This window comes from Homalodisca vitripennis, chromosome X (assembly GCF_021130785.1).
Source record: "Homalodisca vitripennis isolate AUS2020 chromosome X, UT_GWSS_2.1, whole genome shotgun sequence".
In the NCBI taxonomy this organism is placed as follows: domain Eukaryota; kingdom Metazoa; phylum Arthropoda; class Insecta; order Hemiptera; family Cicadellidae; genus Homalodisca; species Homalodisca vitripennis.
The window spans coordinates 22,034,767-22,058,321 of NC_060215.1; the positions used below are offsets into that span (position 1 = coordinate 22,034,767).

At 32.9% G+C, this 23,555-nt stretch overlaps 1 protein-coding gene across 2 annotated transcripts in view; it reads left to right on the top strand.

Moving 5' to 3' along the window:
• The first annotated feature begins 1,225 nt into the window (after positions 1 to 1,225).
• Positions 1,226 to 23,555, top strand: part of LOC124368758 — a 30,206-nt gene continuing 7,876 nt past the window's right edge. For both annotated transcript variants that reach the window (XM_046826107.1, XM_046826108.1), the window contains exons 1-6: positions 1,226 to 1,740; positions 6,618 to 6,862; positions 14,243 to 14,517; positions 16,520 to 16,637; positions 19,306 to 19,440; positions 21,504 to 21,752. In XM_046826107.1, coding sequence (XP_046682063.1) covers positions 1,605 to 1,740; positions 6,618 to 6,862; positions 14,243 to 14,517; positions 16,520 to 16,637; positions 19,306 to 19,440; positions 21,504 to 21,752 — 1,158 coding nt within the window. In that variant the 5' untranslated portion in view covers positions 1,226 to 1,604. The remainder of the gene's footprint in view (positions 1,741 to 6,617; positions 6,863 to 14,242; positions 14,518 to 16,519; positions 16,638 to 19,305; positions 19,441 to 21,503; positions 21,753 to 23,555) is intronic.

Below are 23,555 nucleotides of genomic sequence, written 5' to 3' on the forward strand. Positions count from 1 at the left end.
GATACGTATAGTTCTGTAACCTCTTCACAGCCCGGGCCACTGCAAGTAGTCTCCTCGCAGGACTCAGGCTCTCATTTATGTAGACTGATTCCGGAGCAGTTCCAGTGAAGCCAACGTCTTTGGTGTTGAGGTTCCTTTTAACAAAACAAAATATTGAAGGCGTTTTCCAGCATTGTTTGTTTATCTTCCCTCCGTACAAATTTCACGATGATGCCAGCTGGACGTTTGGCGTCAGGCCTCTTACCCAGCCGGTGACACACATCAAAATGCAATTGCAATCGTCGAACAGTTTAGGTAACAAGATATTTATTTGACATGAACCTGTAATTCAAACTATCCAGAAATACATTTCATTTCTTACTGGAAAGGAATTCCCAGCACGTCGTCCAGATATTGTTTCTAGGGTGTTCAAGGGTAAAACTATTATACCAACAATATTTCGTGCAGTAATTACCTTTATGTATGTGATAGAATTTTTTAAGAGGCCTGTCACGTTGCCATATGTTATTTATTCCCTTTTATGCTGAAGGGTCTACGTCTCATGAATTGGCTCAAATTGATCAATTGCATTTGTATATTAACGATTTGTGTAGTATATGCTAACTATTAAATAAATCCTAACAGCCTATTAAGGTGGTTAAAATGATCACTTTAATTAAAAAGTACAACAGATTTTCTTAAAAAAAAAAAAAATGGTTTTGAGTTATTTTATCTATTTTAGTGTTCCTAAAGTAACATCATTAACTAGTAAGTTCAGAAAACAAATAGTAAACATTTTAAAAAGATGATAATTTTCTTTTAAGTCTTTGCTTTCAGGGAGGAAAATGTTACTAAAACAAAAGTAGTATAAAACTGTACTTCTGAGCAAAAATTTTCTAAACGTTCTGAGGGATAACCATTTCATTCCCTCCCTCTCCCGAAAATTTTGTCTGGCTACCTACTGCAAGTTATGGTATCAAGATTCATAAATATTACTGGCATTATTATTGATTTTCTACTATTGACTTTGACTATAAACAAGGATTTGACTGTTGCTATATAAAGTAAACATTGCCATTTTTCAATACTAAACTTATTTTTTTAATTTTGGATGTCAGTACGTTACGTGTATGTACTAAGGAAATCAAAGTAGACCACCTCTTTATTACTGTATCTTGTGTCTAGACAAACGTTATGTAGTCAGCTGCACCTCAGTCTCTGGAATTGAGTTGGCATTGGTTTTGGATTGTAGTTATGGTTGTGAGAAAAATTTTACCAGGGATAGGGGATTGCAGGTGTAATCGTAATGGTTCATTATTGATACGTTGTTTGTGAAATTAAATTTCGAGTGTTATAATATCTGATTATTCTTTAAAAAATTATGCTTTAAAAGGAGTATTGGTCTGCTTACAGTAACACTTTGATTGATCTATCTTCTTTTATAATTGTAAATTGTGTTTACCGTGGAAGTGAATGAAATTAATAAAAATTTTAATATTCGCAATAATTTAATTTTTTAAGTAAGCAATGCCTATTTGTCAACGTAAAAGTTTTTCTAGGCTTGGATTGTGCAATACAAATTTGTGTTTTGTGTTATAGCTTAAATATACATCTGGTTAAAAACTATGGCTAGCTCAGCTACTAATGACAAGACTGTGAACAAAGTTGCTCTCTGTTCAGCAATATTTGCTGGGTTTGCTTATGTTGGATATTCAGTTGTTAGGACAGCATTTTGTAGAAAATTGGGAAGAAGAGAAGAAGGTAAGCATTTCCATATTCATTTAAAATTATTTAGTCTAACATCACACTAGTCAAAAAGTAGTTGTCAGTATAGGTGTCTAATAGCATAGAGTAGTCCCACTGGTCATACTCTGAAACATTTGTACTAGGACGTCTAGTTTACAAGACCAACTTCACATTTTTAGTTGATTTTTAGTCAGGTGAAAAATGCTTAATAAGTGATCAGGATAACAATATCAATTAACCCTCCAATGGTTCACTGTATCATACCTGGTGGTTCAGCCTATTTTGTGGCTTCTGCTGACTTGCTTTCAAAAATGTCCAAATAATGTATTTTTTAATTTATGTAAGCTAAGCAGTTTGACATATCATTTTGCACAAGAAATACGGTAAAAGATTATTTATCACATATTTAGCGTTCATTTCAGGAAAGAAGAAATGTAAAAAATATTGTTTACTTTTCACTCCTACTAAATAAAAACTATACACTTAATACTATTTCTGGACTACAGTATAATAAGCGGCCACCAACACAATCAGTTTATGATTATCGAATTTAAATATTGATACTATCGAATACAACGTTTGACCTATAGATATTCTTAAATAATCATTGCCAGCTTTCTTTATTTAGACTAGTGATGTCATTCCCAGCTGTTTCCAGTGACGTCATTACCAGTTGTTGGTATTTCGTTTATGCAGGAGAAGGCTAGTGACAATGACAAGAACAATGGTATGCAGACAATGGCTCAAAATGTATTTATAAACACTGAGAAATATTCTAAATGGTTACAAGATAATGACTTTACTCCTTTAAATTCGAATTGTCCAGCTTTTCATTGACGAGATGAAAACTAGAATTAAAGGTGTAATTCAAATAATGTTTCGCTGCAAGAAAAGTAAGAACATGACATATCTAAAAACGATCTTGAGAAGACTTGTTTTGAACATTCTAAGTTAGGTATTATGAATATATACTAATGAAAAATTGTGTACTATTTTAGTTGAAATCAAACAAACCATTACTTTTTTATTAATAAATGTACTCTTGACAGCATCAGTACCTCTAGAAATACCATTTCAGATTGGCTAATTTTACACTGGTACAATTTTCAGGTTGGTTTTTTTTACTCTGCACTATTTTATCTTCAGCATGGGTAGCTGTAGAAATAAGAATCACAGGTTTCCTGGTTGCTGTGTGTCTAAAGTTAACAGATAGCACATCTCCTTGTCTGAAATATAAGCTTTCCCCAGCAGGTAACTTGGCTCTTTTCACAGCTTCTGATAAATATTTCAAGGATCTGATAGTTGTAAATTTTTTTTGTTTTGTAGTAAATTAAATGTACAATAATATGTAATCAAAACATGTAGTAAATAATTAGTAACCTTCTAAATTTATACAGCAAATTATAAAAAATGGAATTTGTTTTTAATTTGAGTTTATTCAAACTGTACGTCAGACAAATTTGGTATAAACGGTGACATAATTTGATTTCAATGTATACCTATAAATTAACATGTATACAAAATTAAAAACAAAAATTAATAAAATTAGTTGCAAACAATTATTTCCAAAAATACTAATTTTAATTTTTTAACATGTTTGAGAAATATTCATAGGACTTATCTCTGAGTCCAAAGGAAATTAGAGAACAGATTTTTGCAGAAGCTCCAGAATTGAGGTTTAAATGAAATTAAGGGAAGTGCAATGGTCCTTTTAGTACTAAGTGTAGGATCCTAGACTCTTCTCTCAAACAGAAAAAAAATAAAAAAGTATAAAGGGTTAATGTTTAGGCTTTACATATTTACACTACAACATACTTAGACGCCCACCACATATAATAGTGATAACTAGTACACTACTGACCAGCTACATTCAGTGATTGACATTTTTATCAATGTGACTGTAGTAACTTTATCCACTTGAATGCAAAATCCAAACAGTGATATTTACGTACCAGACAAGAACTTTGATGAGGAAACAATAGTTCAGCTTAGGTAGCTTAGTAGTGTTCTTTTAATATGTTATTAAAGTAAACAGCTAGCCAATTTTAAATCTGTTTTTATTTATTTATGATGTATTCCCCATCTATCTCTAATTACAGAAAATTATAATAATACTATAACAATGCAACTGAACTTCAAATATATTAATTTCATTATAATATGAAATTATTGATGTTAGTAAAACATAATAGTTATTAGATCTTGGGTAATTGTGTACCAACTTAAATAATTAAGTTGTCACCTTAAATCCTATCTTAGAACGATACAGTATGTTACTTATACTTCATTGTAAATAATAGAAAACTATATTTTAACTGCCAAAAAGAAAAGAATTATTAAATATATTACTGTACCTTAAAAGTCATATTGAGAATCAAAAGTAATTATTATCTGTCGCTAAAAGTATGTAAGCAACTTAATGTCTTTATTCCCTATTATAAATGTGAACATACAATAACATACCATAAATTTAATGGCTTTCAATAAAACATAAATATTTGTATTCATCATATAGACTGGAATGTTTATCCTGCTATCTCGTAGGATGTTATTTTTCATTCATTACTCTAGCATGCTGTGGAAGCAGCATCTTGATCAGACCTGTAATATTCGTCTCACATAATGAATATTCCAGTGTCTTCTTACATAATTTCAGGTCTGATCATTAGTATTTCTGGAACAAATGGGGGCTGCTGCAACAGCACCATCATTAACTAACTACTAACATTGCTGATAAGTTTACTGTGGAAACACTTCAACTGTTGTATACTTACTTTGGCACATTAAATAAGTATGCAGAAATCAAACCTTGTGGTTATGGTACTGCGTTGGCCAGAAATGAACAGGAGTATTTAGGTTAGTTTGTGAGATAGTGCATCGTCTAATTCAAGCCACTATAGACGAAATGGTTGTGCAAGGTGTGCTACATAAAAAAAAACTCACCTGACTGTAAATAAGTTACAGTCAGATTTTTTGGAAGCTATATTTCTTATACAAAATAACAAAGACAAAATTTGGGTCAGTTAGATCTGACCTTCTTGGCAGCGAAACGTTTTTCAATCAATCACTCAAAATATTTTTATTAGTTAAAAGTAAATTAATATGTACAGAATAAATGGTGTCAAGAGTATTAAAATGATCCATAAATAGTTTTTAAAAAGCACAATACAATTTTTTGTACATCAAACAATCAAATAAAATATTTTTTCTTATGGCTAGAAATTTAACAAACAAATACAGCATTTTAATATATTTTCCTTTTTTAAAATACCTGTAAAGGTCTATTTACAAAGTACTTTTGTTGTTTAATTTTAAAAAATGTTAGAATGATTAATGTAAAAATTAGGAAATTATTTTAATTGATTCTACTGTTAAGTATTCCTTTTTTGTCCATTGAGGAACATCCTAACTTTTTACATGCTACTTTAATCTTTTTCTTTTCCTATCACAGTCACAATTAATCTGTATTACACATTAAATGCTACAAACATTAAGCCTTACAACATAAGCTAAATTGCTGCTGTAAACAACTTGACGTTGCTTCCTTTTACAATGCAGATTCCAGAACAGATACCGAAACACCTTACCTAATTTGAATTTTTTGGTCCTCAATTCAGTTTTATTCACTCTTGTTACTTCGGCCGGTGTCATATATCTTCGTATCCATAGTGTTCCAACATTTAATATAAATGACTAACGGAAGTTTCCTGCAAAAAAAAGCCAAAAAGTAATAACAACAATTGATTATAAAATGTAAATGGAGAGAGGGTGTAGTGGGAATCATTGTATTATGTAGTAAACTTGTAAACAAATACTTTTCGTTCTCAATCAAAATATTAACACAAATTTCCATTATATAATGCGATTTTATAGAAAAATTCAAAGAGAGGGGATTATTAGTTGCTTACAAGAATTTAGAGCTATGTTTTTACCCTCAATACCCGGTAATCTCCGGTGCAATCCAGTAATATGGCAACCCTTTATCAACAGTTTTCTAAATGTAGATATTGACTCCAAAATAATGGAATGGGATCTATTTACTGAACTGAAATTTTCCATCTTAAATTTTCAATATAAGATTATTCATGTTTCAGCAGTTTAATGGTATTTTGAGAACTGTTATTCAATCAGTTCTAATGCATCTAATTATTAACAGCAATAACAATTTATATTTGAAGTATGAACAATTATTGATACGTGTTTTTTTTCATTTAAGTTTATTAAATGTGAATTAAAAACATATATCTCTTTTCTATACTGGGCACACTCTTCTTATTGCATCATTCCAGTTGTCTAAATGACCCTACACAAGATACTTTGCACAACCTGAGCCTTCTCCTTTAGTCATTCTTATTTTTATTTTACTTGTAATAATTTACCACACAATAGGAAGAGGTGGGTTTCACTTAATTGTAATGTTTTTGCCATTTAGCGGAATTTGTAGCACCTTGCTTGGTCCTACATCATCCTTTGTCCTGCCATTCAATATATTTTCTTTGTTTACCTCTGAGCACGTTTTTGTCCTGACTCAACACTCTACAACTAGATTTATCATGCCTTGTCCTTCATTTCTTTCTCCTCTCACATCCTTGTGTCTGTTTCAATTCAAACTCTTTCTTAAAAATTTCTCCAGTTATTTCGCTTCCTGTTAGGCTTAGAGCTTTGTGATACACAACTTTAGTTTTCTAGCAGTCAAATTATTAATGTGTATTAAATTGTTATCATTTCTTCTGTATAAAACATTAGAACAGAAATGAGGAGTCTTTTGTGAAATAACTGACGTTTTATCAGAAACGCAGTGGGAAACAATTGCACAGTGCTGTACAAGTATGGGTATTTTTGGAATGAGCATGTTCACTCATTTTTTCTAATTCATATTTCCTTATTTTCAGGCTATCCTGAAGAACATAGGATCTACTTCAGGCGCTTGTCCCAGACTACTCAGACAGATGTCCTGCTAGGCAACTTGGATCTAACAGGCACAGGAAAGGTGGTACTTCATCCACTCACTGTTCAGGACCGGATCAGAGAGCTGAACCTCAAAGCTAGGATGTTTACAGACACCATGTTAGCTATACAGGCGACCACAGGGCCATCGCCCCGCCACGGCCCCATGCCTGGACCTCGCAGTCTCCAGGTAATATATGTGTTAGTTCACAATCCTAACACAATTCAACCACCATTCACTTCTATAGTACGCAAATTATGCCAAGACTGATGTTGGAGTGATTTCGTAGCTCTATAACATAAAACTTACTACATTTTGTCTCTTGTTACATTTTTATATTTATGACACTGTATTAAACTGAATATTCAATATAAAGATTATTTAACTATGAGATTTTGAAAATATTATGGCGTTTAATTTTTTTTAATTCTTTATAAAATGTGTGTAGTTCAAATTTTAAATAAAAAAATGTTAAATTCGATAAATTCTAAATTTAGAAAAATGTATTCATTTTTTGTCTATAATATTGAGCTATGGTTAAGTAAACATTTAAAACACCAAAATATCTTTTATACTACATGACACCAATTGTAACAAGTTACTTATTTACAAAATTAAAGCAAAATGTAAAATACTATACTAACAAAATATTTGTAGCAGTGAGTGAAAGAAACTGTAGATTACATTCTTTTTACTCATTTAGAAATTCCTCAACTGCGTAGTCGGTCTAGGAGATGGTGTTTTAGGGAAACTTTGAATTTGGTGTGGGAATTTTTAATTTTGAGATGTGGTGGAAGCTTGTTATGGGTGAATCTCACAAAATAGGAGAAAATGATTATGTAAAAGAAATAAAAATAATTAAATCAAAAGTTTGTTATTATTGGTGTAACTGTTAGTACGTATTGTAAGGAATAGTTATTTGTGAGTAGCAGAGCTAAATTTGAATAATTTCTATTTTTTTTTCAATTTTTACAAAGTTCAAGACACCATATTTTTACAAATCGGTAACGTTTAAAAATCCCGATAAAATTGTATTAATATTAATTATTACCAATAAATTAATCATTGTTTTAAGATTTGAAGTCCTAAAACTATGAAAGCAGTTACTGTCACAAAGTTTGTAATAATTTTTGCCATTTTTAATGCCTTTTAAGTGGAACCTGTAAGCTATCTAGTCATTTACATTGCAAACTTTGCAAATAAAACCCGAAATTCTTTAAGTACTTTAACTAGCTTGTTAAATATGAAAGGATAAGTTCTTAACACTAAACAATTTATAGGATTAAAAAAATAAGAGATAAAAATAACCTCAATATTGCCGATTTCACGAGCGTCACCGATTTGTAGCAGCCGTCACCGATTTGTAGCAGCCGTTACCGAGTTGTCGCGAGGTTACGATTTGTATAATCAAAGTGACAGAACGAATTCTAATGATAAGGAGTAAGAAAAAAGCACGCAGCAGTGAGTTTTATATGTTTATATCTATAACATATACTCTCAAATGACAATAGTCAAGATGATGTTTTTTAAGAATATTCTGAGGGAAACTAGATGACAAAAGTGTTATAAATTCAAAACACTCTATACAAAACCCCATTGAAATAATTATAAACTAATAACTAATATGATTATCTTAAAAGGATATGTTACATAGTTAGTACTACAGCAAATAATAAAATGTCCTATGCTGTTAACAATATCTGGACATAAATTGTTTGAAAAAACGTCTTACTTAGTGTAATATTTAATATCATAGTTTGAGAAAAAATGGGTAACAGAATATTATAAATTCAAAGCACTTGATATAAAAAAGTAATGCAATAATTATATCTTAGTAACTAACACAATTATCTTAGAAAACTATGTTGCATAGTTAGTATTACAGAAAATAATAAAAATATCCAATGCTGTTTACATCTTGACAAATTTTGCTTGAGAAAAGTTTCTTTTGAATGTAGTGTAGTATAATAACAAATTAGAAGGATATTTTGTTACAACTCTTACAATAAAGTGTGGTTACTATTATTAACCTGTGTGATATTAAAATCCTTTCATTGAAAACAAACACTTAAAAAAATTAATAGTAATATTTTTAAAAAAATTAGTTAGTCCACATTTGCTTTTTTAAATTTGTAAAAAACCCGATTCCCTTTCATTACTACAGTTGGGGTTGGTAATATGGCCTTAATTTGATCACCATGAACCGAAACAAACATCTTTTTCATTAGCAAAAATATAATTGGTTATCTTTGTTGCAAAATTTCAAAAACATCACGGTGACATCTTCTTGAGGAGAGGTCGTTCTGACATACACCAATAAATTGTTCAATCTTCGATTCTTTCCTTTGTCAATTTTGTATTCAACCAAAACATGAACTCCAGAAGTAACTTTCTTTGCAAAAATCTTCCTTGTTAGTGTTACATTTATACATTTGGGTCAAATCCTTTTGTTCCTTTAATTCAGGTTGGTCATAGTGGTTGCTATTTTACTCTTCGTCTTCTGAAGATGTAAATACGTCATCAACTGACAATTTTGAGGGGTTTTTTTGTTTTGAATCGATCTTATTTTGAGTAATTAATAATTGATCATCAGTTGGCAAGATTCAGAGAGTTTGTAGTGTCTACAGGATGTTTCTGCTGAACACTTAAAAACAAGAAAGTGTACGACATACATAATGCCAGTACAAAGTCCACAAGTTACCTGATGATGAACTGCATAATCCCCTTTATAAGGGGTATGCTGAGGTTATTCACTTCCAACTTTAAGTCTTCTATAACTGCTGATGGGATCTCATACAAATCAACGTTAAAAATACTAAGAGCATCCACAAAATCTTTGGCACAAGTTATGTCAGATCCACGTAACACCTTTTTATCAGCTTCCCTTTTAAGAGTACCGCCCACCCCATCCATTGGCCCCTTTACCATGACCGGCCTCAGTGAAGTTCCAGGTGAACGATTCCATTTGGGTAAAGTATTTTGGCAGAAGAGTCTTCAGTAAATAAAGGTTTATCCTGTTTCTATACTGACTAGATGGACTGTCAGTAAATATATGAACAGCGGTAGTTGCAGGGAACTGTTGGGATGCGTTTAAAAAAAACAGGTTTCATGTGACCCCAAACGGCGTGGGCTTGGTGGTCCAAGTTATCGGAGGCAGAGGCAAAACATGATGTTTTTGTGGGTTGTCACCTACTTTAGCATACCACACACCAGTTATTTAAGGATAGCTTGCCTTTTACTAGCACCGAATGTGAACGGATTGTACTTCCTTTTCGTACTTGGCTACATAATTTTCAGAAAAATCTAATCTGAAGAGAAGCTCTCCCTCTGAAAGATTTTCAATTTTGTTTTTTAGAGCACCTGCTTGGTGTTTTGCGTAAAAAACATGTTTTTTAAAGATAGCTAACTCGTTTTTTTAATAGTTTTTAAAGACAGATACTTTAGCTACTTCTTTCACCTTGACAGTTTTTTCTAACAATTTTCTTTTCATTTTTTATTACTTTTTGCTCTTCTACCATTTTCCACTTCTGGTATTTAACCAAAAAAGTCTTCTTCATAGCAGAACTTGACTTCATTACTTTTGCACTGTGAAACACATATTTAACATGCATTTTTTTGCTATCAGTTGAACACACAACAAATTTCACTACTTCAGCAGGAGACCGCTGCGCTATAACATTAGTTAATTTTAATGCTTTTATTAGCAAATCCATATTTGCGTGTTTTACGCAGGCACATGTTTCCCTGTCAATCATTTTGGGAAATGTAACCCAAAAGGGTCTGGAACGACAGAATGATGCCTTCGAAATATTTCCATGAGTCTCCTTTTGAAATTTTTTGTGAAGATTAGATAAAGTGTCCAATAGAATTCTTCTTTGTTTTTTTAATGCCACCCTTTTTAACAAACTCCTTTTTCCCAGGGCACATTTTGCTCACACGGTCGTCTTCAAAAAATTTCATTAATTTTTCAGACAATTCTTTAGTGATGGAAGTTTTAGTTGGCTGTGTATACTCAAAAGAGGTACTGGGGCTGTTTTCGATCACTTTGTTTGCAGTATAAGGCACTATATCTCTGAAGTGTGTTTGTACTCGGTATTTTTTTCAATATTTGGTTACCGACCACTTTGTGTAATATTTGATTTTTTATTTTTGAATGTGGACTTCCTTTGTTTGGGACTTCAGCTGTTTTTCCAGGGCATAGCCAAGAACAATTGTTTCCTCACTCGCGGGGAGACTTTTTCACCTCTTAGTATATTACGTACTTCTTTTCTTGGAGATGGGGATGAGTCAATTAAATGTTTTTTTTTCTCTCTGTGCAACGCTTTTTATACTTTCCTAACTTTTTTTTCTAATTCTTTAATCTTCTCTTGTTGCTTGGCTATAGTTCTATAGGCCTTTGCTTTGTCTCTTCGGATTTTTTTGCGCCCTCTTCTTTTTTGTTCAGATTCCTCTCTCACGTCCTGTAAAGGAGAAGCTGGGGGAGTATCTGTAACTTCTTTCAGTGATTTATTTTTTCAGGCTTCTAACAAGATTTCTTTCTTTCCAATACTTTCGCATTTTTCTTTGTTCTCTAGGAGTCATGTCTGATATTTTCTTTATTTTATTTTCTGCTTTCAATCGAGCAAGACGATCTCTGTCATACTTCCTCTTTTCTTCTTTCTTTTCTTCACTCATTCGTTCTCTATACCTTCGCTGACGTTCCTTTGTCAATGCTTTCTGTCTCTCATACTTTTCCTTTGCTGATAGCTTTGAGGAACGTACCATGGTTCTTCACGACCTAGAATCAAAAACAGAGAAAAGTGTTGCAAAAGTTTTTAAAAACGTATGTTTTAAATTAAAAATAAATGTATTAGAGATTTGGTTAATTTAAGATTTTTGAGGAAAATCAAAAGTTTCTATAATTACAATATGCCAATAAATAGTAATTTAACAAATTTGTTGTTAATTTATAATCCAATTGTTTGTTCTAAATCAACATGCTACAGAGCATATGAAAAACTGTTTAAAGGCTGTTTATACTATTCGTAGTAGTAATCACGTTTAATTTAGAAAAAGTAAAAGTAACATTAAAATTAATTTTAATCATAACTTTCAAACATTATATAAATAAAAAATTATTTAACAACAGTTATTGCAAGTCACACAGTTTAGAAGTGTATTTCCAACAAATCGATAACGCTATACCTCATCGTTAACGTCACGATTTGTGCGTCACCGATTTGTAATATTCAGATATAACCTAGTACTGCCGTGTTTAATGTTGAGAAACAAAGGTTATGAGATTGAGGGTATGTTCGTTACTAATAACGGCGGCATATGATAGCTTTCAGAAATGTTTTAACTGTATAGTTTACAAAAAAATACTGTTTACGAGACTTGTTGAGGGAATTAAGGTACTGATAGTTTCTTACCTGAATATTAATTGTTTGAAGCTTCTGGATTCGATGCAATCTTCACTAAAACAGCAAGTAAACTCGATACATTCACCTCACATACAAAGACGTAATTTTTACCGCTCAAATCAAGTCTTGCTAAACTTTTCGCGGGATCGTAGCTTAGTGGTCGTTGACGTAGACTTCCCGGTGACAAGGGACCAAAGGCAACTGAATATTATTTAATGAACTAAATTTCTTTTGTAGGACTTTGGTTTCTCTGAGGCCACTGTCTTTAGCTGTATTGTTGACTAATAGTTTTTATTTTAAACGTACGTTTTTATGACTTATATTTTGAGGGTGAATTAGCAGACGATAGCTCAAAAGACAGTTACCGATTTGTATTTTTCTTCCAATAAGAAGGCATAATTTAAGTAAATCATATGAGTTATTGTTTTAAATTATTTAAAGAGCTAAAGAAAGGTGTTTAGGTAAATAAAAATAACAGAATTTTACCTAAAATAATATTATTTATTTATGAAAAAAAATTGCCAAGGACTAAATTACTACATTTGGTGAGATTCACCCTTATACAGTTTCAATTTTGTTACCAAGTCAAATTTTTCATTTTTCAGGTTTAAATTAGCCACATTTCTATTATTTTCTTCATAGAAGAATTTGATTTTTTAAGTGAATATTAATTTTTATGTGAGCACAAAGTTATAAATGGAAATAAAAAGCGAAATATAAAATATGATGTGTTCTAGAACATTCATGGTTAAATAAACTTAGACTCTGAGGAGCTTGTAATTCTAAATTGGCCTTGATCTAAGATTAGAACCTGCCTTACATGCAATAACCATATAAAGTTATACACACAAAATCACTACTGTACTATGATCTTCTGGTGTTTTAAAGCATTATTATATTTGCCTAGTAACAATACTACTCAGGATATCAACAATCATTCTACTCATATTCTTGTTTCTGAAAAAGGTTAGGTCAGCCTCATTTTTACCTTATTCTTCCCATCATTGAGGGCATCTGGTCTGAGGGAAGATCCTATTAAACGAAATAAGGAGTAGAGTCTTTACAGTACATCAGTAGTATTGATTGTAACTTGTGCTATAGATCCAAATTTCGTCCTCTTATGTGGCCTCCGTCTCTCTCCACTGTCTAATTTGAAGGATTTTGACCATTCCTGCTCAGTAATTTTATATAAAGCCACTGATGTAGACAAAGGAAATAAGTTTATTCCAGGTAGAAGATTTTAAATTAGTTTATTAGTTTCTTTTTGAGTGAAAGTTATATGTTTGTTTCTAAAAATAAGTGTATATTTTTGTTAAAACATTTGCTAGATTAACTTTTGCAATACACATAGAGTTAACTGTTTTTTAACTCTATACAAAGTAAACGTTTTTTACAAACAGGTGGTACATAGCCTATTCCGTAAATATATTTAAAGTGCAATAATTTTGTTTGTTTGTTTTTTATACATAAATAATATTACACAAATGTATAATAAGATTTTAAGGAAATATACATACTGTATGTACTACTAACCATGGTGGCATTCTGCAATCAGTGCTCAAAGAGTTAAATTTACCTTTTTTATTTTTATCTATTTTATTTATCATAGATTCAATTTGTTAAAAAAAAATATTTTGTCAGTCTCACATTTGTGTGGTACAGATAGCATGTTATTTGTAGTGCCCCTGTAATGTGCAGTCCATAGTTTCCCCACACAGTTATGAATCTCAAGTATGTGCTTGAATTTTTTTACAACTCGCTCTGTTGTCAATTTTCATGACTGGCATGTTCGTCACTACATATGGATTTGAGCTTGGTTAACCCTGTATTAAATCTTTTGAAACTGTAGAATATAGATTCCAATCCGAGAAACATGTATTTTATATTTGAAATAAATAACAGTAGCAAACATCCTAAATCCTGTTTACTTTCATCTTCAAACTCGATTTTGCCTATGTAGAAATAAAGGTTTATGTAAAATATCAAGTCTATAACTCAATTTGTTCCTTATATTTTCTGTGGACACTTTTGCCAGCCCAGTTAGTGATAGATAGTATGTTAATTCTCAATCTTTTCCACAATTTACATTTGTCATACATTTATTTGACATTTCCAAAGCAAATATACTATATTTAGACATTTAAATTTTTTGTAATACATTGTGTAGTGTTCCCCATGGGGATCTCCACGAATCTTGAGTCCTGTGGATGTGCGCCATATCCTGTCAAGCCGCTCATCGGAAAACCTGGTGATGTTGGGGCTAGGCTCACCAGCACCATCACCGGTCAAGCGAAGGTGGACACGGCGGTCTCTGCGCCGCCAACGCTCCCCAGTCGCGCAGAGTGCGCAGCGCGTCAGCCAACAAGAGGAAGCGGAGAAACTGTTGCGCGACACCGAGGACGAGTTGAGGCTGCGGCTTGAAGCTATCACTCACAGGCAAAGGTAGACTTCACGTAACTTTCCTCTGCTTAACTCCACAACACTGTTTAGCTTCCAACAATCACAATAGACAGAAATAAATTTAAATCCATTTTGTGATCCTCTCACATTTTCTGAATCTTACTCATCCCGACACCCCACTGAGTAGATCCTGACCAGTAGAACTGCCTCAGTCACAGATTAAAATTGTTAAGAGTGTTTGCAATGGCACTATATCTAATTCTTGGATCACATGCTCCAATATAGGGAATAATCATCTGATCTAATTTCAATTATAACTTGAAATTAACATGAGTGGCAATGCAATCACTCATGTAATTATTGGATCAAATACTCCAATATAGGGAATAATCATCTGATCTAATTTCAATTATAACTTGAAATTAACATGAGTGGCAATGCAATCACTCATGTAATTATTGGATCAAATACTCCAATATAGGGAATAATCATCTGATCTAATTTCAATTATAACTTGAAATTAACATGAGTGGCAATGCAATCACTCACGTAATTATTGGATCAAATACTCCAAAATAGGAAATAACAAATGGATCTCTTACATGAAAAGTATATCCTGAAACTCTTATACATTTGTTTTATCTTGATAAGGAATTCTATAGATGTAACCAATTTACTACAGTATGGCAAGCTAAAATAGTAGGAAGTCTTAAGCTTTTTTAATACAGCGAGGCTACTATAGCTAGCTCAGAAACTTCCGGATAATCCATCTAAAGATTTCCTTTGCACAGTTTCAATTGCTATATCTGTGTAATCTTTGTCCCAATTCCAGACAGTGTGTTTTTACTGGACAATCTACGTTGCAATTTTCTCCTTACCTTTGAAACAACAAATTGCTTATATATTCAGAGAAGATCAACTTGGAATCTACAAAGACACCAAGACCTGAACAGTCCTGTTACTCCAAATCTCATAAAAGAAGGAAAAGAATTTAACAACTGATTTGATGAGGTTGAGGGGCATGTTACACATCTTTTTTGTCTAATCTAAAATATTAACATATAAGGATAATCAGGTTACTGAATTTTACTTTAGGTACTTGCTCTATAAGTATATTGCTAAGTATGTCTGCTCTATAAGGTCGTCCTTTAAAAGTTTTTTTAAAGCCAATATAGTTTTGTTCTGGTTTAATTTGTTTTGGAAAACAATTGTACAGTCTTAATCAAGAGTAGATTGTCTTGATCCAGCGAATATAATTAGGAGAAAGTAAAAATAAAACAGGATGATTTTTCAACAAGAAGTGATGTGGGAGTTTATCATACACCTTTTGGAAGACGGATAAACGGTATAAACTTGACCTTATAGCTGAATTGCAGGACCTGGCATTGCTGAAAATGAAAAATTGACCAAAACAACATGGAGTTTTCCGAACATTTGCCATCGTTAAGTGAAACAAAAAATCAATAACACTACGTTTCGAGATCTCCAATCGGATCTCTTCTTCAGGTAAATAACTAACCTAACACATAATTACAAACTAGGTTAAAATAAACTAATCATACCAGAGAATTATGTGTTAGGTCAGTTATTTACCTGAAGAAGAGATCAGATTGCAGACCTCGAAACGTAGTGTTACTGATTTCTTGTTTCACTTAATGATGGCAAATGTCCGGAAAAACCATGTTTCCTTCACAATCCTTCCATCGTCAAAAATAAACTTCAAACAAAGAATTGAACAACAACTCATTTGAAAGCAGAATTTAGTTGTGTAGCACTGCTTCAAACTCAAAAACAGCTTTATTGCCATGCATGATCCTCATTGCATCAGAGTTCGTACACAAGTGCTGAGAAGTGTGTTGCTTTGTTTACGTATCTCACCAGTATTAGTGGCTTAAGCGCTATACGGTGGTCAATCTCATTACTTTACCAACAAACCCTTGTAATTACCGAACATTTAGTATTTATTTATTAAAATATGTTTTCTACAGTTGTTCTAGTTTTATTGCTTTGTACTTGTTATCTTATAATATTGATGTATTGGCAGGGTGATGGCAGCTAGTGAGGCCAAGAGTCTCGTTGCCTTGCTGCACAGCAACGATGAAATACTTCTAGAGAGAACGTTGATTACTATAGCCAACTGTGGAACTTTTGCTGGAAACCAGGTATGCTCTTAAGAGTTTTCTTTTTAACTGACTGGTCGTTGATTTAGCATCTAATTTGTTTTTGACAAACAGCATAGATTATTAATTTCAGTGAGCTCCTCTGTTGTGATCATAAATTTGTTATGATTCTAAGTATTAGTAATTAATTTTGGAAAGTTCATTGAGACTATTTATGTGTCATGCACTAAGAATATCAAATTGTTACATTTATGTTGTTGATTTTATACAGATTTTCTAAATATATATTAATTTATCAAGACTTTTGGTGATTGGGCAATTAAAATTTAAAATCGTGGTCTGTTAACTCATTTGTTTTTAGAAATGTTTAACAATTATAAAGTAAGTAAACTAAGTAAAACAGCCTTTGGAAACTGTCCATCATTTCACTTTACCTTTGTTTAAAAATTTCTTTACATTAGGATGTTTCTTCCTCAAAGATGTTAAATTTGTATTTACTATGCAGCTTAGCTTAAATATTTGGTAGAAATGAAGTTTCCATTGATATATCTAGTCCCCAATAGATGACAACTCTAATTCCTTAAAAATCCCAGCTCCTTGAATTCAACTTTAAATAATAATTTAACTCTGAATATTAATTAATATGCAACTAACTTTATATTAATTTCATTATTTACTAAACTTATGATTACTATATTTGGAATTTTTGCTACATATATTTTATTTTTATACGAGTTTGAAGTTTATTTATAACAATGTTTGTATGTAATTTGCAAATAAATTATGATTCAATTCAATCCGATTCAATTCCTTCACTGTCCCTAATATTTGTAAAATCATTTCCCAAATTAAAGCCAAAATGCCCTTGATCATTAGTTTCAGACTTCTCATTATTTATTCTGATTCCTTAACAATTTTTCATGAAATCCTAGTCATGGCCAACCATTCTATTATCAGGATGGTTCCAAGGACTCAACCATTTTAACTCTTATCTCTCTTACCCCATCTTCTTCACCGAGCTCTTTTGTGAGTTGTTATGTGAGGTCAATGCCTAAGGAGTATGGATCTGACTTCCAGCTTACATTATCACTTTTCTAAGAATTATAACCTGTCTTGGGAATTGTACATCTGTGCTCCATGCTTTCTATACAAAGGCCATACTGACCAGTTTCCCAAGTTTGCCTATACTGACTAGAGAGCACAAAACCTGCTCTGTGAGTTCAAATAATGAAGTTTTACATCACCAATCATACAGGCCAGGCTTTGGTGCCAAATTTGACTATACTGGCCAGAAAGCACAAAACCTGCTCTCTGTGAGTTATAATGTGAAGTTTTACGTCACTCATCATACAGGCCGGGCTTTGGTGCCAAATTTGACTATACTGGCCAGAAAGCACAAAACCTGCTCTCTGTGAGTTATAATGTGAAGTTTTACGTCACTCATCATACAGGCCGGGCTTTGGTGCCAAATTTGACTATACTGGCCAGAAAGCACAAAACCTGCTCTCTGTAAGTTATAATGTGAAATTTTACGTCACCAATCATACAGGCCGGGCTTTGGTGCCAAATTTGACTATACTGGCCAGAAAGCACAAAACCTGCTCTGTGAGTTATAATGTGAAGTTTTACGTCACCAATCATACAGGCCAGGCTTTGGTGCCAAATTTGACTATACTGACTAGAGAGCACAAAACCTGCTCTGTGAGTTCAAATAATGAAGTTTTACATCACCAATCATACAGGCCAGGCTTTGGTGCCAAATTTGACTATACTGGCAAGAGAGCATAAAACCTGTACTGTGAGTTATAATGTGAAGTTTTACATCACTCATACAGGTCAGGCTTTGGTGCCAAGTTTGACTATACTGGCAAGGTTTTACATCACCCTCCAAAACAGGCTTGGTTTTGGTGGCAAGTGGTTTTATTCATTTATGCTTATGAACAGTGGCTCGACTCTTAACACTTTAACTTTGACGAGGAACTTCAAGATGCCACTATCATTTGGCTGCGATCTTAGGTAGCAGAATCATTCATGAGGAAATTTCTAAACTAGTTTACATTCATGATAGATGTGTTAAAATAATTTTGTCCATTACGTTGATAAATTAGTAGGCATTTGTAGTTTTGAGATAAATAATATACACTTTCTTTATTTTTTTAATTCTACTATTTATTTTTCTAAAGCCTGACTGTGATTACTTTCCAGACATCTCTTGTATATTGAAATAAACTTTCATGTAAGTATAAGTACAAGCCATCATGGGGCTTTATATGTTTTGTATAGATTTTGCATTTTCAGAAAAGCTGATGCAGTATTGAAGTTAACCAGTTACTATGAAATGTGTGAAAGCTATTCGTTAATTGTCGTGGATATAAGAAAATGTCTTTATAAGAAATTACAAGCTTAGTAGATAACTTCTTAAATAGTGACTATTTCAACAGGAATAAATAAAAATTGTGTGTTGGTTAGCTGAAATCCTGAGGAAAAGAGAGAGATCAATTCAGTTAACATAATGAAGAAAATCTTACATAAAGTAAAATGTTTGTGTATTGCTTATATAAATAGTAATGTGTTTAAACGTTTCCATGTTCTTTCTATAAGAAAATTTTGTAGGTTTTGCAAAAATACATTTATATAAGAATTTTATTCTGTGACATACTTGTTGGTTGATATCTTTAGATTGTTTTTCATCACTGTTGTACCTGTCCAGGATATGCTGCGAGAAGCGGGATGCTTATTCAGATTAACCAAACTCCTGACGTATCCCAAAACCAATGTTCAATTGGCTGCTATTAAAGCTTTGGGTAACTTGGCACTAAATGAAGATAATCAAAAAGAATTGAAGGTGAGGTTTTGAATTAATGATTGAATTACAGTAGGGACCACCAGAGAGTGCAGTTGAGGGAGGAGCCTATTTAGCACTTGACCTTGGAGCAGCCAATGAGGACTAAGCGACGTTGCCAAACTTGTTCCCCGCTGTAATCGCAGCGCGCCGTTGACGTGTTGTGTGGCAACGTCGCATGAACCTGTCCATTCTATTGGTCGCCGCCAACTGCACTCTTTCGTGACCCCTACTGTAGTTTCTTTTCTAATTATAAACATAAGTTGTAATATGAATGTTGGATTGGCTCACTGATATTTTATTTTACGTAATAGGTGTCATATACAAGAACAATTGAAGAAGTTTGCTGAAGCCGTAACATTAAAAAACGTCTTAACTAAAACATACAAATACATGTATTATTAAGTTTCGTTACCACTCTGAAAAAAATATAATAAACATTTAAATATTAGCGTCGTTGATTGAAATTCTTCAATAGTATGGATGTGTATATCAATAGTTTTCTGTGCTCGTTAAAAAATAATTAAGAATACCACATCCTAACCAATGTTAGTACAGTGCACTCTTTTAATAATCACAACAAAAATACAACAACCATTTATTTTCACAGACTCTACAGCAAATAAGATACATTATTTAAAAGTTTTTCCTTGGACCTTGGTTAATAATATAAAGAGTATTAAAATACATTTTGTAGATAGCTTTTAAAAACCACTTTTTGCAGTATGGATGAGTGATATTAATGTGTGACTAAGGTTACATTAATTTTTTAGGTCTGTTTGGATAAGTTTAATTATTAAGGTTGGCACAGTCAGACTCAAACATTTTCAGTGACTGCAATTAATTTGAGCTGTTTTAAGTGCAAATAATTATCCCTTACAAATCAGCTACTTAGTAGTATTATATTCTATAAGAAAAAATGTAAGTTATACTATAATTTAGCAATGTTTGAAAAAGAGTAGACTAGTTGTAAATATTAACCCATTGCGGATCACTGACGAGCTGTGGTCATCACACAGCAGCCGGGCCTACCGTTGTGTGTCATTTTAAACAATTTTGAAAGTCATATTAAACAAACTTAGGTTGAGCCAGTGTTATGAACATTGTCTAAAGAGAATTTGTAAAAATTAATTTGTTCAGAAATTAAAAGGTGGGATTATTCACTTCACAATAATCCTGATGACGAGCTCAGGTCACAAAAGTGGTCTGCTTTTAAGTTTCCCTCCAAATAGTTCTATTAATGTCTGATAGATTGGGCGATCATCTTCACTTGTCAATTAATAGTGTTTAACAACGGTGTCTACAGTCAGAGTTTTCAAAAGTTTTATAAATATCCTACAGATCGCAGTTGTATATCGAAGTTGAAAAATCATTCATATGAGTTTACTCTCTGCTTTTTAGCGCTTCTGATTGTTTGTTTTCCTCAGCTGTTATTATAATAATAACTAGTATCGCATTTATTTTATGGTATAATTTGCATGTCATAATATGAGCTGATCGAAATGGAAAACTTATGATCATCTGAACTTGATCGATATTTATTAGGGATATTTATTACAATAGTTCATAAATAATATATTGTATTTAATTATTTTGTTTTTACGAATATAGATGGAGATATTTTTATAAACCGGAACCCAGTTCAACGTAGATATGATGTGAGTATACAATAGCGAGCGATACGATGTGGCGCACCATTGCTGTTCGTTCGGCCGCTGACCATAAATTAACCCGTTCCCACGCGCCAAAACAATACGATCTGCAACGGCTTAATATAATAGATATTTCGCATTGAGAACTTTTCCTTCAGTAGGTATTTCTATGAAAATATTTTGGGTTTCCTTAATTTTAGAAAAAAGGATAATTTTGAAAGTCATATTAAACAAACTTAGGTTGAGCCAGTGTTATGAACATTGTCTAAAGAGAATTTGTAAAAATTGATTTGTTCACAAATTAGAAGGTGGGATTATTCACTTCACAATAATCCTATGTAGAATATATTTTTCTGTTATAATTTTGAAAGTTTGTAACAATGACCACTATTGAAGAGCATTACATTTTTACAGGATGCAATCCCAGTCCTGTTATCGTTTGTGAACAAGGAGCAGCCGCTAGAAAAGCTGGTGCTGTGTGCACTGGTCACTCTGACCAACATCGCAGTGTTGACCGAGTGGCATGACGAGTTCTATCCTGTGTTGCACAATTTGTACCACCTAGTGGATTCAGCCTCCCCGCAGATCAGACTGCAGGCTCTCAAACTCCTCATCAACCTGTCGTGCAATGAGGACATGGTTCCTAGCCTACTGGCTGCTCAGGTAAGTTGATTCAGCCTCCCTGCAGATCAGACTGCAGGCTCTCAAACTCCTCATCAACCTGTCGTGCAATGAGGACATGGTTCCTAGCCTACTGGCTGCTCAGGTAAGTTGATTCAGCCTCCCCGCAGATCAGACTGCAGGCTCTCAAACTCCTCATCAACCTGTCGTGCAATGAGGACATGGTTCCTAGCCTACTGGCTGCTCAGGTAAGTTGATTCAGCCTCCCCGCAGATCAGACTGCAGGCTCTCAAACTCCTCATCAACCTGTCGTGCAATGAGGACATGGTTCCTAGCCTACTGGCTGCTCAGGTAAGTTGATTCAGCCTCCCCGCAGATCAGACTGCAGGCTCTCAAACTCCTCATCAACCTGTCATGCAATGAGGACATGGTTCCTAGCCTACTGGCTGCTCAGGTAAGTTGATTCAGCCTCCCCGCAGATCAGACTGCAGGCTCTCAAACTCCTCATCAACCTGTCGTGCAATGAGGACATGGTTCCTAGCCTACTGGCTGCTCAGGTAAGTTGATTCAGCCTCCCTGCAGATCAGACTGCAGGCTCTCAAACTCCTCATCAACCTGTCGTGCAATGAGGACATGGTTCCTGTTTGCAATTTTTTCCAGCTTAGTTTATCCTCTAGTTTGATGATTCCCTCAGCACCAGTCTCATTTCATTAGAATTACCAGAAATCCAATTGATTTCTGGGCAGGGGAACTTCTGATTGATGATGATAGGTGGTTGCCAACCCCCACAGCTTCTGATAAATGTTGAGTATCTCCTGTTTTCCTCTTTTACTAACTCATATTCAATATAAAATTGTAAAGCAAAGTAATAAAACTGAAATCAAATTAATTAGCACCATAAATTTTATTAAAAAATATGTACATGCATTCATTATGTACTTGATCAGAGAAGATAATTGTTAGTTGGAAATAAGTATGGCCCACCAAACAGAAATAGGTGTTTATTCTTAGTGTAATATTTTCCATTTGGATTCTTTATACAATCATAAATACAACACATAGCCCATTGAATACATACTTTAACATGTTTACTAAAGCAATTAACAAGAAAATATAAATACAATGCAAAAACATTGCACTCACAAAACGAATCCGTTTACTTATCATAAAGCCTCTATGTCTTTGGGCGATGATATTTTGATGAACATCAAAAATGGACAAGTGAATGTGATTATAAACGTAACTATAAATACGTTTACATTTTAGAGACTACTGTTATAACTAGTTATTTTAATATTTCATGTTTCTTGTTAACTGAATGTTTTATTAATAATATCTTTCTGACCAATTAAGTTGTCATTCTGTAAGTGTTATGGAACACAGTGCTGTTGAAGACCTTCAACACTTACAAATTAGTCTCTCATTTAATATTTTGAGGTTAGAGTTGCGTATCAAATTTACCATTCATAGGATTGTGCCAGTAGAAATATTTTGTTTATAGCAGCTTCTGAGTCTATAATTTGAAGTAAAAAGAGATTACATGTTATCAATACTTTCATGTCATTGATACAGTAGTCTTATTGAAATATTCGTACAAGGTAGCCTAACTTTGCATAAAGTTATGTTATTAACATATAAAAATACTATTAGTGTTTATTATAACAACTTATCAGTAGTTATTATAGATTGATTATTATCTGAGAATCCAATGTCAATATGTCGCTTATTTCTAGCTATAATGGTTATCACCATTGCTTATGTCCCATATGTTGTGCGTCATGGTTTTATTGCCTATTATAGTACAAGTTGGATGTTGCAATGTTAAAAATAAAGATACAAATCAGA